General features: G+C 44.5%; 1 protein-coding gene and 2 non-coding genes across 3 annotated transcripts; all 3 read right to left on the minus strand.

Annotated features, from left to right (window-relative positions):
- Nucleotides 1-11,777: 11,777 nt before the first annotated feature.
- On the minus strand, nt 11,778-13,938 carry LOC128272135 (ras suppressor protein 1). The gene is made up of 6 exons (XM_053009885.1): nt 13,725-13,938; nt 13,444-13,494; nt 12,881-13,120; nt 12,740-12,822; nt 12,422-12,669; nt 11,778-12,352 (listed from the first exon to the last, which is right to left on the minus strand). The coding sequence occupies exons 1-6, from the start codon at nt 13,870-13,872 to the stop codon at nt 12,259-12,261; spliced, it is 864 nt and encodes a 287-aa protein (XP_052865845.1). The 5' UTR covers nt 13,873-13,938; the 3' UTR covers nt 11,778-12,258.
- A 276-nt stretch (nt 13,939-14,214) lies between these two features.
- On the minus strand, nt 14,215-14,287 carry Trnak-cuu (transfer RNA lysine (anticodon CUU)). Its single transcript has one exon. It is a non-coding gene; the product is annotated as a tRNA-Lys (tRNA).
- Nucleotides 14,288-14,940: 653 nt separating this feature from the next.
- Trnak-cuu (transfer RNA lysine (anticodon CUU)) lies at nt 14,941-15,013 on the minus strand. The gene has a single exon. It is a non-coding gene; the product is annotated as a tRNA-Lys (tRNA).
- Nucleotides 15,014-17,479: the final 2,466 nt, after the last annotated feature.

Below are 17,479 nucleotides of genomic sequence, written 5' to 3' on the forward strand. Positions count from 1 at the left end.
CGTACATCGACACAATCACGGATCATGCTCGGTTTTTTTCTCAATAAAGTTACAAAACATGAAGCGTGGGGGTAGTAAACCATTCTGCTTCATAAAACGTTACCAATTCAATATTGAGGACCGAATACAATTGTTTGGTTTAGTAGTGTTATGCAAAGTTAGGTACAATACATGGCGTACGGTCAACACAAACAAGAAGGTTTGAAACTCTCCCTGAAAAGCGCATTCTACTCAACAAGAAATGACCTTAGAGGGGAATAAAGTTACTAGAGAAATGCTGGCTTGCCCCAGAGAACAACCCCATACAAGATCATACAGCATCTTCAAACTAGGCATTCGACTCCATCTGGCATAGTAGTCTAATATACAAACAAACAAAGTTTCCTAAACAAATCGTAAATACAATACAATCGTTCCTCTCCAATAGAACAAACGCCGTACACATCGGGAATGGAAAATCTACAGTATTCATACCAACTGCAGGAGTCCCCTAAGGGTTCAAATGTGAAAAAATATTCAGAAGCACTGAAGCAGTACATCAACAGAAGATCCAAATTGTCAATAAGAAACCAAATCCTTATCTACAAATCGTTAATCAGACCAATCATGTCATACGCAGCCCCCATCTGGTTCAGCTGCGCTCAAACACACTTACAAAAACTCCAAACAATCCAGAACAAATTTCTAAAAACCATCCTCAACCTACCTCCATGGCACAGAACAACAGACATTCACAAAATGGGCAACATCCCAACTTTCCACCAACACATTGCACCAAGTTGACACAGAATGTCCATCAGAATAGTTCAAGAAATAGAACACACAACTACCCAACCTGCACAACCAAATGTAAAACAGTTAGGAAATAAGCCTATAATAATCTTAAGTTAGATACGGAAATAATTAAGTTATGTTTAAGTTACTATAAAACTAACCATTAAGAGGTAATTTGCAAACTACTATGTAAACCACCAAATCAAACATGCAAAATATACTACAACTACGTCAAGATCATGCAGCGATCACTTCCGGGAGACTGAGCGGCCATGTAGTTTTTGCTGGCCACTGTAGGGCTAGTTCCTGGTTCCTGGGTCCTGGGAAGAAGAGTTCCTGGTTCGAATTCCAGTTCTAAGCAAGCTTAACCGAGTATTGTATCTTTATGATTTCTCATGAATCCTGATTTAACTTTATTCATTGCCCCACAAGGAACTAAAGTATTACCCAAAAGTTTTGGAGTCAAACATTAGGTTGGGGAAAAAGAAATCCATTATTTTCTCGGTTGATGACTTTAGTGATCGATATCTTGTGAAGTATCGATCGTACAGTTTCAAGTTTAGGCTCGTTTTAAAGCTGATACTATCCATTTAATAAAATGCTTTCACTGTTTATTGTTTGTTCTATTCGTTTGTGAGTTACAGGGTGTTAACAATGGAGGTCAACGCGGAGAAAATTCGGTACATTTTACATTTTTTGTCCGATAAAGGCGAAAACTCAAGCTAGGCCACTGAAATTTCGCATGGTGTTCATGATACCGATACTCTAACAGCTAGCTAGGTGAAATTTTTTTTTCGTTGACCCGTTTCAGTTATTTTTTATGTTAAGGCTTAGGCAGACACGTCATCGAAAATGTCGATAAAATCATAGAAATAATCAAAGTTGATCGGCATGTTAGTAATCAGAGCATCGGCCAGGAGCTAAAGATTAACCATCAGACAGTTTTAAGCCATTTGCGCAAAGCTGGATCCACGAAGAAGCTCGATGCTTGAACGCCACCATATTTACACCTAAAAACATGATGGCGCGAATTTCCATCTACACAATTTTGCCCAAACGGAATGAAATCGACCCATTTTGTAAGCGGATAGGTACTGGGGATGTAAAATGGGATACATACGACAATACTGTGTCGAAATGATCGTGGTCTAAGCGTGGTGAAGCATCTTACAGGGTGGTCAAACCAGGAAAAACGACAAGGGAGGTTCTACTAGGTATATGGTGGGACTTGAAAGGAATCGTTTACTGTGAGTTACTTCCGTGTAGCCAAACACTAAATTCAGATCTCTACTGTCAATTATTGCACCGTTCGAAACTAGCAATTGACCAAAAATGACCAGAATCGGCCAACGGAAGAGGTTTTGTGTTCCACCAGGACAACGAAATGTGACGCACGTCTAAAGTGACTCGCCAGAAAGTCCGGGAGTTTGTTTGGGAAGTTTTAATGCATCCACAGTATAGTCCTGACCTGGCACTAATCGATTGACACCTTTTTTGCGCATTACAAAATTTCCTGAGTGATGAAAAACTGAGTTCAAGAAAGGATTGAGAAAATGGATTGCTCGAGTTTTTCGCCAATAACAACTAAGTCTTTTACAAGAGAGGCATTATGAAGGTATTTTTAAAAAGGCAACAAATTTTCCAACAAAATGGTACATATTTGACGAAAATCGGACCATCGGAAGTATCTTAAATAAAGTTTTGAATTTCACCCAAAAATAATGGATTTCTTTTTCCCCAACCTCAGGCGCAACATTCCTTGACGTCACACCAAACTCCAGACATTGGTATCGAAAATACTTGATTTCATCTCTCCGTCTTCTGTACTTTCTTTTGCACTTTGTTACACACTGAATTTAATGACACCACAACAAAAGGGCAGTACGAAAATGGCGACAAATTAGCGCCTATCGACACTGCGTTCGGTGCGGACACTGAAATAGGTGCACAACATCAATGCTGTGCTGCTGGCTGGCCCCAAAAAAAAAGGCCGTTCCAAAACATTTTTCTAACGCACACCACCCCACACGCGGCGTTTGATCATCGCCGTTCGTGTGGAAATTATTTATTGCACTCACATTTCACGCTAAAACGGACACCAAAAACGACAGCGGGACCGGCCGGGTCGCACCGAAGGCGAGAAAATACGAATAATAAGCCAATAATAATGGCATTTAAATTATATCACTCTGCGCGGCCGCGCGCTTGGAAGTTGATTTGCTTTTATTGAAATTATGTACTTTTGGCCCGGGCCCCAGGCCCAGGGGGACAGAGAGGTGGGACAGCCGGCGACAGGGTGGAAATTGAAAAACCGATCCCCGGTATCGGGCCTGGGTTTTCACTCCGACCCACCGCGTAGCCCGCCCGCCCGGCCGGGCTCCGCACATTTTATGTTGTTTCTTTCTTCGCTTCGCGCTCCGGCCCAGTATTGTTTTCCTCGGTTTTCCCGGCGCTGCGCTGCTGGAAGCACGGTCTGTTCGGGAGGGGGTGCCGTGCCGAGTGATGGGTGAAAAAAAAAGGACCGGTACACAGCAAACCAATGGCACAACACAACACATCATTTCAGACCGCCAGCCAGCGACAAAACAGCGCCAACCCTTGAGCTCCGCTGGTTCCATGTTCCTGTCGGTTACGTTTAAGCGCCAAGCGTTGGCTCCCGACAGAGAGCGCCCCCGAGGGGAAAGCGTTTCGCCAAATACGCGCGATGGATAGAAAATACTCCCGCAAACTGGGGCCGGCTGGCCGGAAAAACTGAGCCTGGACAGAAAAAAGGTGGTCGCGTGTTCGGCGAACGAAATCGAATGTAGCAATGTGGCCGGGCCCCGGCGCTGCATAAATGATGGCGTGAGCATATGATTAAAAAACAACAAAATCACGCCCGCCGACTGTGGCCGCTTCAATTTTTCCACTCCATCGCCCTCGGAACCGGGCGACATTCTAAAAAACGAAAACACAAAAAAACGCGTACATAAAACGTAATGATCATAATAATTTCCGATGCCGCCCTCGTGTGGGGCAGGCACGATGAAAACGGCACCAGATTAATCTATGATTGGACCTGGGATGTCGCCCGCGCGACCCGCCGCCAATCGGGTGGGAAAATCGGGGAAAAGTGAAACGCAAAAAAATGGGGGAAATAAGTGGGAAAAAGCAGAAATTGGAACGGAAAAGTCTGAAAACATTGACTTGAAGCGGAGCTCGCTGGGCTTTTCGCTCGCTTCCCACTCAAGAGCGCCACCGGCGTCAGCAAGCCTGACGGCAAACAGCAAATAAAATATATTAAAATTCATCCGGATCCCGGTCCGGTCCGATCCGGTCCGGTCCGGGGGTCTTCGATTCCGCGGAGCGCGGCATGTGAGTGCGCTGTTTGACTGCAACGTCAAACGCATCAAGCCCCTGCATCACACACACACGATCAAACGACCGGGAACGGGAGATGAAATTTGTCCTCGCTCGGGAGCAGTAAAAAACCCTTTCCGCGATGAGCACCTGCACGCACTGCCTGGGGCCGGCGAAGGAAAATTGATCAGACTTTCCCGATCTCGGCGTTTGGCTCTCGCTCGCTTAGAGGGCTCGGTGTCGATAAAAGTTAATTTTCCCGTTAGCTGACCGTGTTAATTCGATTTATGAGCCACACCGGTGGTGTCCTGCTTCCGGCAAAAACTGGACACGGCAAAGATTATGCGGCAGTCGTCGGAGATGCGTGCGTGCGTGCGGAGCGAAGGACCAAACAACATGCAGGAATGCAGCTCATCATTTAGCCACCGAGGGCGTGCGAAGAATTCCGGGTGACTTTTTTTTTGTTTGGTCCCACGGTGGCATCGGTCAAAAAATCATTATCACCGGAACCGGATCGATGTTTCGGTCCGCTCGATCTCGACCTATGCCGTGTGCAGCAGTTTGATCATCTTTCCAATTAATGGGCCGCCGTTTTTTCTCATTTCCATTCGTGCCGTCCTTTGAAGTCCGCTTCGCACTGCATCTCGTCTTCGGCGGGTACGGCTAGGTGGCGCTTTTTTATGGAATGTCCTTTCGAATGCGTTACGCGTGCGTGCGATAGAAAGCTATTCGAGGCCGAAAGTTCGAAGAAGAAGACAGCCCAAAATTGTTCACAAATTGGTATAGTGTTAGTGTTAAGTCATGACGTGATTTCTATTAAACAAGTATTCTTATTCATTTAATTTCAATCGGAACTACAGGGTGGTCACATGCGTTCTCTTTTTGATTTGGTTATAAAAAGAGAACGACTAAATATTTTTCGATGCTGAAACATTTATTTGAAAGGTTGATCATCAAATTTATGTGTGAAAAACAATTTCGCTCAAATGTCCACCACAATTGGCTTCGCAGTAGCCCAATCGATCGACCCACTTTTTGGGCACTTTTTCGACTGTCTGTGGTCCTATCTTGGCAATGGCAATTTAAATTTCAGTGTTGATGTTGTCAATAGTTGCTGGTTTGTTGTCTTTCACCGATCCCCTACAGATAACAGTCCAATGGTGTAAAACCGCAACTCTTTGGAGGTCAATTCACAACAACATTTCTACTGCTTATTCGCTGTCCGAAGATGCGGCGCAAACAATCAATCGTGGCTGTCGCTGTATGGCAGATAGCCCCGTCCTGTTTTAACCAAATGTCAACCAAGTACTCAGCTTCAATTTCGCCAAAGAACCAATCAGCCAACATGGCTCTGTAGCGTACGCCTTCGACGGTTACGGCGGCTCCTTCTTCATTCATGGACACGGCGGCCGATGATGCCGCCAGACCAAAATCCGCACCGAACAGTCACTTGTTTTTCATGCATTGGCTTCTCTTGCACGACGTATGGGTTTTCCGAACACCAAGAATGACAATTCTGCTTAATAACATAGCCACCGAGGTGGAAATGAGCTTCAACGAAATGTGCTTTTCAAAAATCGTAACTGTTGAGATAAGACCTACCACTTTGGAAGTAAGTTTTTAATATTTCGCAGCTTTTTTCAAGCGTTTAGCGACCCATTTCGTAAAGTTTTAAGTGTTTACTTAATGTCTATTATTTCCAGAATCAAGTTTGACCTTTTAAACATCAAATAATGGGTAGTTAAAAAAGAGAACGCTTATTTGACCACCCTGTATAAGCCCAATTCATCTTACAATCAGATACTGAAATGGAGCCCTTCAGAATCGTTACACTAAATTGTGTAATTTAATTGACTAGAAACAACAACGACAACTATGACTAAAACAAACGGGAAACTGTATACTATATGTTATCTGGATGTAAAAAAAGACCGGATCTGTGGAGAGACAATTTTTGGTTCTTGCACCACGAGGAAGAAACAAACCGAAATTTCTGCATCACATTTTCGAGTCCAAACGAAGAAAGGTTTGAAGGTTATTAAAAGAAAAGAACTCCGTTCAGGCCGTTTCAAAAATTGGAACAACTGTAAGCACAGATATTGCATAGCGCAAGGATTATTTTAAAGGTAATGACATAGATTTAGAAGAATAATTAAAGATGTTTCGACTAATATTAGAGTTCCCAATACTTTTTGGGAACAGTAGTAGATAAGCTGCTGTGTTCAGGTCCTATCTTTGGATCCAACCATTCCGGAGTCCAAGATCCGGGCGGAAGTATTGGTCCATTGGACCACAGGTGGTATTGCCCAAATACTGCTGCTTTTTCCCTTCGTTTGAGCTCTTTTTCGATGTCTAGTCTTTGGTTAAGGTTCGGCCGAAATTTTACTGAAAATACCCATCGAATTGCTGTCGAATTCAAAACCCTTCACTAAGTTTCATCGCTCCGCATATGATGAGCTCGCGTTGGGCAATTTATGGCGCACATTATCACGCTGCGTTGCGAGTCATATAAATAACGTTCGTGCTAATTAGAAGATGTTTCCCCCGTTCATGGGTGGCTAGAGCGGCCAATGGATGGTTATTCGGTTTTTTTGTTTGCAAAAAAATGCGATCAAAGGCCAACTATAATCCAATTAAGGAGCCTATTTCCCTGCGAGCCTGCCCGGTGGTGTTCCGGTTTCCTCGCTACACTATGACACTCGGGGTACGCTCAAAATCATCACTTCATCATGTCACCCTTCAGGGAGTTTCAAACGCACACCACGGCACACCGGACCGACAAAAATGAAGCGTCCCCGGCTCACACGCACCTGATCGATATCAGAAAAATTGGATACCAATCAACGGTAAATGGGACACTTGCCATACCCGGGGGCCCCGGGACCCGGCGCTGGGACACCCGGTCAGCCTTTGCACTTCCGCTTCCGTGAGCGCTTTCAGCGTTTGAAGTGCGGCGTGTGTTTGGCCGCGTTTCCGCTCTCGGCGGCCGATCGTTAATGACTGGCCGCAGTGTTCCTGGGCTGGGGCGTCAATTGGGAAAATCGAACAACGAAAAAAAAAATGTGACAAACCCGGCCCCGGCAGGGATGACGAGAAAACTGTCATGAAAATCCCATTCAAACATCAGCTCATCTCCTATGCACGCCCCGAACCCGCCACCCCGATGGCCAGGCCAGGTGATGGGTGGTGGGTGGGATGCATTAACGGCAAAAAAGAAGCGCCCGGAAGCAGCACAAAAACAATCCGCCCTCCGCAGCTGACAGGTGATTGATAAATTTGTACGAATTTTCCTTCCGTCAGGCGGGCGGGCGGGCGCGGGCTGGGGCTCAATAAAAATGTTGTTAAACATTTTATGAACCTCCCACCGAGCACCGCAAAACCCCTTGGCCGGTCGGTGTCGGGGCGGGGTGCATCTTCCCCTTCGACTTGCATTCTTCCGCGGTCCACGGTTTTGGGGCTTTTTGCTCGTTTTCTTGCGCCATTTATTAAATATTTCGCTTGGGCTTGCTTTCCCAGCATTTCGGTTGTGTTCGTCAATTCTCCATTTTCGTCAATCATGGATCATTCATCCCGTCATCCCGTTTTCGATCCCACTGCTTATCGATCCGGCCCTCGGGAATGAAAAATGCATGCCTTCGGTAAGTAAGAGGGGAGAGAAAATTCGTTGATTACGATTAATAATTTATCATTATCGCAGCCGGCCGATTGGTGTGGCCATCATTCGCCACCCGCCCAGCAGTCCACCGCAGGTGCATCGCAGTGCAGCTGCTGCCACCTTGGTGCACTATTAAGCTGCGCTTGCGGTGCACTGAGAGGCTTTTAATTGCTGCACGGGAGCGCGAATTTGTATGCCCTGTTCTCGGCATCTGGTGTAAAGCACACGCCGGAATTTTAAAAGGCGGTCAAACATGCTCCCCAAAAAATAATAATACTAGCCTATTCAACATGTTCCTAGATTCCTAGAGGCCAGCATAACAAGACACATTATGGTGGCCTCAGCGTCTCATATGAACATAGATTTAGCATAAAAATGTGCTCGACAAAGATCACTATTTGGGTGTTATGAGTCGTTTGAGAAATTCTGTGCATCCAGAAAGACCGAATTGGTAACAATTCGTTGTTCAGCTTCCTCGAGGTGTTTATCATTACATTTTCGTGACCATTTCGTGGTCATTTCGTCACAAACTCGGTCCATATCGTTCCGCCAGCGCCGTATTCGCCTAACTTAGTAGCTTTTGATTTCTGGGTCAACAGTTGAGATAGGAGCCGAAACGAAGAATGTGTTGAGGGCTGAAAACAAATGTAGACTAGGTTGTTTAATAAGTTTTGCATTCAGTTAAGATAAGTTCAGTATAGTTTCATCCATAGTGATGAGTCGACAGACAAAATCCACTTTATCCTTTCGAAAACGCTCTAACTGTTGCCGAGAATGTTGCATTCGAATGTGTTTTTGTGCCACACAGCTTCCTGGAACCGGTTACTTCAGTCAAAAGGTTGCTTACACTGCCCAATAAGATGCCTATGGCTTCTACTAAATAGTTTTCAGTCACTCGACAACTTTCCAATACGATATTCTGTACTTTTTTTTTACATTTTCAGGTGATGTGTCTGTTTTTGGACGTTTTTGGACCACGTTTAAATTCAGAAACCCATATTTTTATCCTACTGCGAAGGCGAAGAGTCCTTATACACTTTCAACATTCATTCATAAATTTCCTTTGCTTTTAAACCTTTCAAAAATAAAATATCAATCACTGCAAGATACTTGATTTGTTTCCATTTAAAAAAATACTGTGATACGTCGATGCTGACCAATTTAGAAATAAAAACTTTTGCCCTTATCGGAATCACAAACAAGTTTAAAATCAAAATTTTAAACGAAATTTCAAACGAAATAAGACAAGAATACAAAGGTTGGTCGTTGGGTTGGTCGTAAATTTAGTTCTATTTTTCCGCACGAGATATTGATCCAGAAACATCAATCAATACGTATTTAGTAGTTGTTCCCTTGGATGCTTGTCTCCCTTAATGTGTTTAGATGATGCCGATCTTGTCCTCTTTCCGAGCTCAGCTACAATCCCACCGATGCCTTTCCACAAATGCTTCATTTATTATGAAGAATCTATTAGACAATATATGCTGGATTATCTTACTTTTAGTTTTTAGATACCGCCGAAAGCTCGTCGTTCTTGTGTAATATGCTTTTGTTGCGTGCTCTACGACGCTCTTGGTTATTATTCCTAGCGAAGCAATTAAAAGTTATTGAAATTTTGAATCACTTGGCAAACGAGTGGCCGACGCAAACCGCCCAACAGCACACCTATGTGGCACCTGCGCAGACTGATCATTATGGTCATTTAATTTTTCCAATCACTCACCGCTCGAGACGCCGCGTTCCTTTGACCTGACTGCACCCGATCCAGCGGACCGAATATCCTTGCAAAAGTAAATCACTTGACAGACCGAGGAACACAGCGCCGAGTGACATTAATGATGTCTTCTCGGTCAGCTGCACTTTTTCACTCGGAAATCAACCCGGAAGTGGGCGGCCGTTGGGGGCGACAAAATCAATTCCAAACTTTCCTCGTCAATTTTCTCCCCAAAAGAAATCACTCTTCCATCGAGCGAGTCCCATCAGGCGGAGGGACGGACCAGAGGTGTGGACCGCTGGGGGACTAACGAGCTTCGTGGAAAACTCGGGACCAGTTGTGTATTGGGAAGCAGTTTGGCCGGCCGGATACTTGGCCGCTGGCAACGGGTTGCGAGCTGTCGAGTGAATCGAGCCAGAAAAGTGCTGCTGGACGAGCTGGTGCTGCCACACGTGTGCCCGAGTGGTCGCCTTGCATTATCTGCCACGAGCCGTGGGCGAAGAAAGGAAACGATAGATTATCCTTCGCTCAACGAGGTGTGTAACTCCGCTTAGCCGTGCGGCGAGGTCAGCGATGGTCGCCGGAAACTCGCCGGAAAGTTTTTAACGACTTTTGCTAATCTCCATTTTTTGCACTTCCTTCCGCTACCGTCCGCCGGCGACCACGTGGGTCGTCGATCAACAGGGCACACGACTGGAAGGACCCATACGGCCGGTGGCCGGTCGCATACAGGATTTTATCATTTAGCATTCCGCAGTTTTCGGCGACAGTTCTTAGACAGACCCAGATCGGCCCGAAGGTTCTGAAGCGTTTCGACACTCCGCCAACAAATCGACCCTCGAAAGCGATCGAAGAAAGTTTAGTCCCAGCTGTGGCCCCGAATGGGGCGACGAAAAAAATAAACCAAACGGAAATCCCGACGGAGGCGCACGTTTCGGTGGCTCGATACGGCAAACGTGGAGCCAGCTTCTGGGAGCGCCGCCATCTTCAATGGGCAGCATAATTAATTTTTATGATCATCCCTTCATTATTTTATTTCTGCACTTTATGCTCCTCTTCGAAAGGCCCTTTAGCCGTTTATGATGCAGCCGTACTTGAACTGCATTTTCGCCGAGGTCAGTTGCTCAGCGCGCCAGCTTGCTGCCGATAAGGGGCGCCGTGGGCCGCAGTTTGGCTCACTCCTGATTTTTCTTTTTTCCGTTTCTGTGCGCAGGAAGACGGTAAGATGATGCGATTAAAATTATGCCCCATTGCAAGGCCGGCGCCCCGGCATAGATTCGTTCCGCAGATCATCTACCGTGCAACTTTGTTGTTCGGTTTTATGCCTCTAGACACAAAGTTTTATTCCTCGTTCGTTTTAATATTCAATAAAAGTGAGATAAACATCATCGCCTCGAAAAAGACGATCTAAACATGGTTTAACATAATATTGCGTTAAAAATTAAACTTATTACTGGATTACCATACTGATATTTGCATTTTTGCTTCTGATAAAGTGGTTTATAAAGAGGAATGTTTGGTATTGTACAAAAGAATTGATTTTATAATCTTCATAAGTTCTCTTCGGTATTGGATACATCAAGATGGAACCGATTCGGAGACGGATGCACACGAAATGTATATATCAGGGTTTTTTTCTGTTTACAAAAGTTTGTCTTCCAATATAATATTATTTTTAATACTACACCCAAGATACGTTTATTCGGTCAAATAAAGCTTCCAAAAATTGAATCTTTAAAGCTACTTTGAAGTGCTTCAAACTTCAAGGTTCAACGGTAACTCCACATTCTGCCGGAGAAAAGTGAAGTACTTTTAAACGAAGCCAAACGGCGTGCTCAGAAGACGGGCCGCAGCAATGATCCAATTGAAACTAATAGTGAACGTGCGCCCGAGTTCCAAATTGCATTACTTACACTAATTAGGTGAGAAAGTTTTATTGCTAGTTGTAGGAATCTGTTTGTCAGCTGCCACGCGGCTTTTGCATTTCGAAAAAAGGGGAAGATACTTTCTTCAAACTACAAATATGTTTTACAATTGTCTGTTACATTTGTTGATACATAAAATCAAAGCCCAGGGAGTTGTAAGTCGCCAAAAAGGCAAGAATAATCGTGTTGTATGTTCCAATTCTTTAACTTCCAAACAGACGTACAACTTCACTCCCTTGAGAAGAAACTATTCCAAATTGGGGTTTCAGCAAAACACTTGACCCTGCTCCTGCTGTGCTTCGACAAAATGCCAATCCGTGGCAAATAAACACCCCGTGTAATAAAACTCTTTCATCGTAAAATAGTTTCAGACACATCCATTTTATTATCGGTTTTAATTGCATTTCTTTGCTAGTCACTTTGCCACGCTGAGTGTTAGCAATCGAAGGCACTGACGGATCGAAGGCGGAAGAAAACGTTTTTGTGCATCGCACACGCAATCTGTGTCCTTCTTGGCACGCTAAGTCAAAGTTAATTAAATTAGTTTAAAACTATGTGCAAAACTACCGTTGCACGACTGAACCGGCCATAAACCGATTTCGCCGGGTGTTTAGTAAGATTAGTAGAAACATGAAACCTTCGTCGCATTGCATCACTTCACAAAGAATTCCTCGTACTGTTTCGATGAGCAATTCTGTGCGAAACGATACTTGGCTGCGATTCTCTCACAGGACGGTTAATACAAAGAAACAACATTCCATCGTGGGAAAGGATGGACTTCTCGAAGAAGGCACATAGATAACATTTGGTCACCGTGGACTTTCGCGAACCCAGGCATCCTTACAGCATCCTTAAGAGCGTGCCCTGGAAGCCTTTTTAGACTTGTCCGATTTAGGCGGAATGTTGCCCGAAGATTTGCTGCCCGACGTATGGCGATTGTAGAGGCTATGGGCGACAAAAATCCATTACACTTTGCCCACAGTGTTTTTCCACCGTGGTGAACATGAAACTCACATCCTGTATGCCTCGGTCTTGATGTACTCCAAAACATGGCTAATTCCGACTAGATACTGTTCCGCAATAGCCGTCACCCACGGATTTTCCTCCATCTTTAGCACGGACTTCGGTCCCGGCATGTCTAGATTGGCCACCTCCGGGGGCAGCACGCTCAACCGATTGTTCTGTATGTGCAGCTCACGGATGCGCGTCAGTTCCCCAATTTCACGCGGTAACTCCAGCAGATCATTATCGCGCAAACCAAGCTGGTGGAAAAGGGAAAAATCATCACTCGTTGCGCTCGGCAGTTTCGTACACACGTGAGCATATGCTTACGATTTGCAGGTTTTTCAGGTTTTTTATCTCCGGCGGCAAATACTCAAACTCGTTATCGCCAAGATAGAGAGCACGAAGCGAATCTGAAACGAATTGAGCAGAATTAGCGACACAGTTTCCAATGACACCGGAATTGCATACCCATCATGAAGAAGTTGCCTGGCAGGACACTCTCCTTCAAGTTGTTGTACGAAAGATCCAGCACCTCTAGCACCGGAAACGCTCCAAAGCCCCGGGGCAACGTATCGAGCTTGTTGATGGAGCAGTTCAAAATTCGGAGCTTCGGCATCGACGATAAAGACAGCGGCAGTTCCACGATTTGGTTGTTGGACAGATTCAAGATTTCCAGGTTTATCAGGTTCGCTATACCGGGCGGAACACCTACGGAACACAAAACGGAACCTTCTGAAACCTGTTGAAACGCGCCGGACCCCCGGTTCATGCAAAAGTAAACATTGCAAAGCAACCCTGCTACGTTCATTCCACTCGTAAATGAACACCACCACGGTATGGCGCACCCATTTTGTTGTTCGATTGTTGAAGAGCGAAAATCACTATTTTCTGCCGTAACCAATTAATATTTTACGGCCGAGGCTATGAGCTGATAAGCATTATTGTTTTTCCGACTCAAAATCATTCAGCCCGACCACTTTGTGGCGACGTACGGAGCATCCGCCCTCTCGATGTACGCATCTGTTACTCACTCTTTAGCTTGTTGTGGCTCAGCGTTATTCTCGTCACAAACACCATATTTACTGAAAGAATCGAAAATATAAGGCGCCATTAGGGACTGTATTCTTTAGAACAGTTCTAACACATTTAAGTTATCATTATTTTCTCGCATCACAAACAAATATCTTCTGTTATCAGAAGCATCTCCGAATGGGTTCACTCGCTCGCGATGACGGATGAAAAAACCAGTTTTTACCAAAATAGGCAATTCTGGTCCACGAACGGCGCGCTCCCCGTGTAGGCCAATACTCACGCAATCCAGGTAACTCCTCGAAGGTGGAAATGTTTCGATCTACAAGATCAATTTCGCGGTTTTTAGTCTCGCGGGCTTCATCTAAAACTTTCTTTGCTTTCGACATTTTGACGTTCGACACAGGTAAACAACTGACGGGTTGATTCATCTTCGTAACAATTAACAATGGCGAACGAATGAACAGCACACACTTTCGGGCGCCGGTTGCAGGAAATGTTGCTGATCGACTGATCAAGGGGTGAACGAATAGTTTTTAACAACGTGATCTTACAATGCTCACTCACGTATGAGTAGGATGCTGCGCTCTCAAGAGCGGGAAATACTCTCCGCGCTATATCGTAAATATAGCTTCATGATCGAATCCCACCGTGCAAAGGATCATGCGTAGAAGAATTAGAATTAATAAAGCAGCAAAATGTTTCCTTTAAAGCAGCACAACAAAACACCAACTCAACAAAAATTTTCGGTACAAGCAAAATAATGTTCAAGACGCCCAACGTGGGGCTCGAACCCACGACCCTGAGATTAAGAGTCTCATGCTCTACCGACTGAGCTAGCCGGGCTGTCGGGCAGAGGGTCTCTAGAGTGCAACAAGAATCCATTACACATTCTACTTACAGTAGATGTTTCTTGCCATCTCTTCACCATGATTTTCTCAGCTTTAATTCTGCATTTTGAATATCAAACATGTAAAAAATCACGTTATTATTGCTCATAAATTAAAAAAATGTACTCTAGTTGCTTTATTACCGAGCAAAACGAAGGAAATTGGTGTGAAAAACTGAAAACTTCCAACTTAAATTAAACTTGTTTTCGCCATACTCAAATTGACCTATGGCCACAAATGGCCCCACCAGCCTGCTAGATTACATCTAAATCTAATTTTATCGCCCAAATTTCGCTCTTAGAACCCCAAACTAACATTCAACGTCTCACAAGAGTTATTTACATAGAAGATGTAATCATATTTTCACATATTATTCAAATGCTTAGGAGCTGAACTTCTTTTCGCCATCTACTGTAGCTTCATGATCGAATCCCACCGTGCAAAGGCACCAACCACACGGCTCGTGCAATCCCACCGTGCACCGTATTATATGATATGATATTAGAATTAAAAAAAAGCAGTAAAATGTTTCCGTCAAAGCCCAACAAAACACCAACTCCAAATCTAAACAAAAAATCGGTACAAGCAGCAACAAAATACTATTTGAGACGCCCAACGTGGGGCTCGAACCCACGACCCTGAGATTAAGAGTCTCATGCTCTACCGACTGAGCTAGCCGGGCTGTCGGGAGGAGGGTCTCTAGAGTGCAACAAGAATCCGTTACACATACTTCTTCTAACTTCAGGATCTAACCGATAACAATGATGGAATAAGATTTTTAAAAATCCTAATTTACCAGTTTTGAAATTTATATATATTTAAACGTTTGATAGAATAATAGTTCGGAACACAGACCACGATATATTAGATTTTAGGAAGAATCTACGGTTCTTTTTTTACACGTTTGTTCGTGCATTTTTCTCTATGATCCTTCTACTCCTGCCTTCGTAATACAAGTGTTTCCAGATGCGCGTCTAAGCATGCCTTACAATTAAATTCCTGCTCTGGCGATGTCTGTTTAACATTCCTTTTTAGTTAGCTCCTGTTCTGAGTCTTCCCGCGAGACATTTATGGGCTGGTTATTTATGGTTTTTCTATGTGATGGGAACGATGCGCGTTTCCAATTCCCTTGGAAGAACAGCAGCCGAAGCATTCCGGTTGCTTAGGGAGGCTTATGGCGATGCTGTTATAGGCGAAACCACTTGTCGTGATCGGTTTCGGCGCTTCAAAAGTGGTGATTTTTGCACTGACGACAAGGAGCACCCGGGACCAGCGAAGACGTTCGCAGATGAAGAGTTGGAAGCAATGCTGGAAGATGACCCGTGCCAAACACAACAACAGCTTGCAGACGCATGTGTAGTGGACCAAGGAACAATGTGCAGACGTTTGAAAGCGTTAGAAACGAAGCGAAAGAAATAAAAAACGCAGCTTTTCAGGACTGTTAAATTTGTTGATCTGATTCAGGTTGTTACTGCATGAGAATTTGTCAATGCTGTCGCAGGTTCCTGTCCTTGTTGGTCCTTGTTATGAATTTCAGTGTGCTTAGTCAAACTCTTTTTCCGGTGGAACGCTCTGCCACAGACCTCACACAGGAATGACTTCTCAGCGATGTGCGCCCTTATGTGGTTCTTTAGTTGAGTTAACCGTGCAAACCTTTTTGGACACTGCGGACACTGAAGGTGTTGATCCTTGTTGTGAAATTTCAAATGTTTAGACAAGTTGCGTGCCGCATGGAACGATGTGCCACAGACTTCACACTGGAATGGCTTTTCGCCGGTGTGCGTCCTTATATGATTCATTAGTTCTCGTGTCCTCGCGAACCTTCGTGGACACTGAGGACACTGATGTTGTTGGTCCTTGTTGTGAATTATCGTATGTTTTTTCAGGACGGCATTCGTATGAAACGCTTGGTCACAGACCTCACACCGGAATGGCTTTTCGCCAGTGTGCCTCATAATGTGATTCTTTAGTTGAGTACGCTGTGGGAACCTTTTTGGACACTGCGGACACTGATGTTGTTTATCCTTGTTGTGAATTTTCGAATGGATAGACAAGTAGCGTGCCGCATGGAACGATGTGCCACAGACCTCACACTGGAATGGCTTCTCACCGATGTGCTTCTTTAGTTCAATGGAACTCGTGAACTTTTGTGGACACTGCCGACACTGATGCTGTTGATCCTTGTTATGAATTTTCATATGATGATCCAAAGTGATTTTTGAACGAAACGCTTTGTCACAGACTTTACACTGGAACGGCTTCTTACCGGTGCGGAGATGAATCTTCAGCTTGCATGTTTGTGAGTACGTAACGGAACGATCAGAGCACTGGAGTTTTTGTTCGACTCTCTGGAAATCAGTATTAGTTTTTGAATCATGCCCTGGCGACTCTGGGAACTCTGCTACGGTGATATCTTGTTGTGGACTTTGGTGCTCATTCGACGGCAACAGTTGCTGCTCGTCAACTGTCGAGACAGATAGATGGCAAGGATATCCTGAATATTCCTCAGCACTAGGGTCCATTTGACTCAATGCAGGTCCTCCGGCGCCATGCGTGACACAAGAATGGTTTTGATCCGAAATTGATACAGAGTCGTCAGGCCTCATAATGGTCTCTCCTGCCATAGAATCATCTCCTTCAACCTTGCAGCTGAAATTGGAAGGATCCGTCTTGAGCTCATGTTTCAGATCTGCATCCGATGGTTGTTGTTCCTCGTCCATTGGTTCACGTTTCAAAAGTGTTTCCAGCGATTCTTCCTCTGCTTCGAACCAATCGTCATTATGATAATAATCGTATGTGCTACTTATCAGTTGTGAATCAGACACCGTTTGACTCGATTGATAATCCTCTTCAGAATCTTCTGCGACGACCTCAGTTTTCACCGACACCGATTCTACGCCATCGGTTTGGTGTCCGTCGTCGGGATGTTCTGCAGCGGTCAAAGGGGTTGTGTCCAGCACTTCGCGAAATCGTTCGACTTTTTCATTCTTTAGAACGCATAGGCAGCGAAACTTATCAAAAGAATCCAAGCGTGATTTGCAAGCCGAGCACAAATAAGATGGAAATTTGGCCGATATTTTCATCTGTAAAAAGAGGCGGTGTATGTACATTTCGTTTTATAAAAGCAGGAGAACATTCTATTAAAGAA

The sequence above is a fragment of the Anopheles cruzii genome, chromosome 3, assembly GCF_943734635.1.
Source record: "Anopheles cruzii chromosome 3, idAnoCruzAS_RS32_06, whole genome shotgun sequence".
Lineage (NCBI taxonomy): Eukaryota > Metazoa > Arthropoda > Insecta > Diptera > Culicidae > Anopheles > Anopheles cruzii.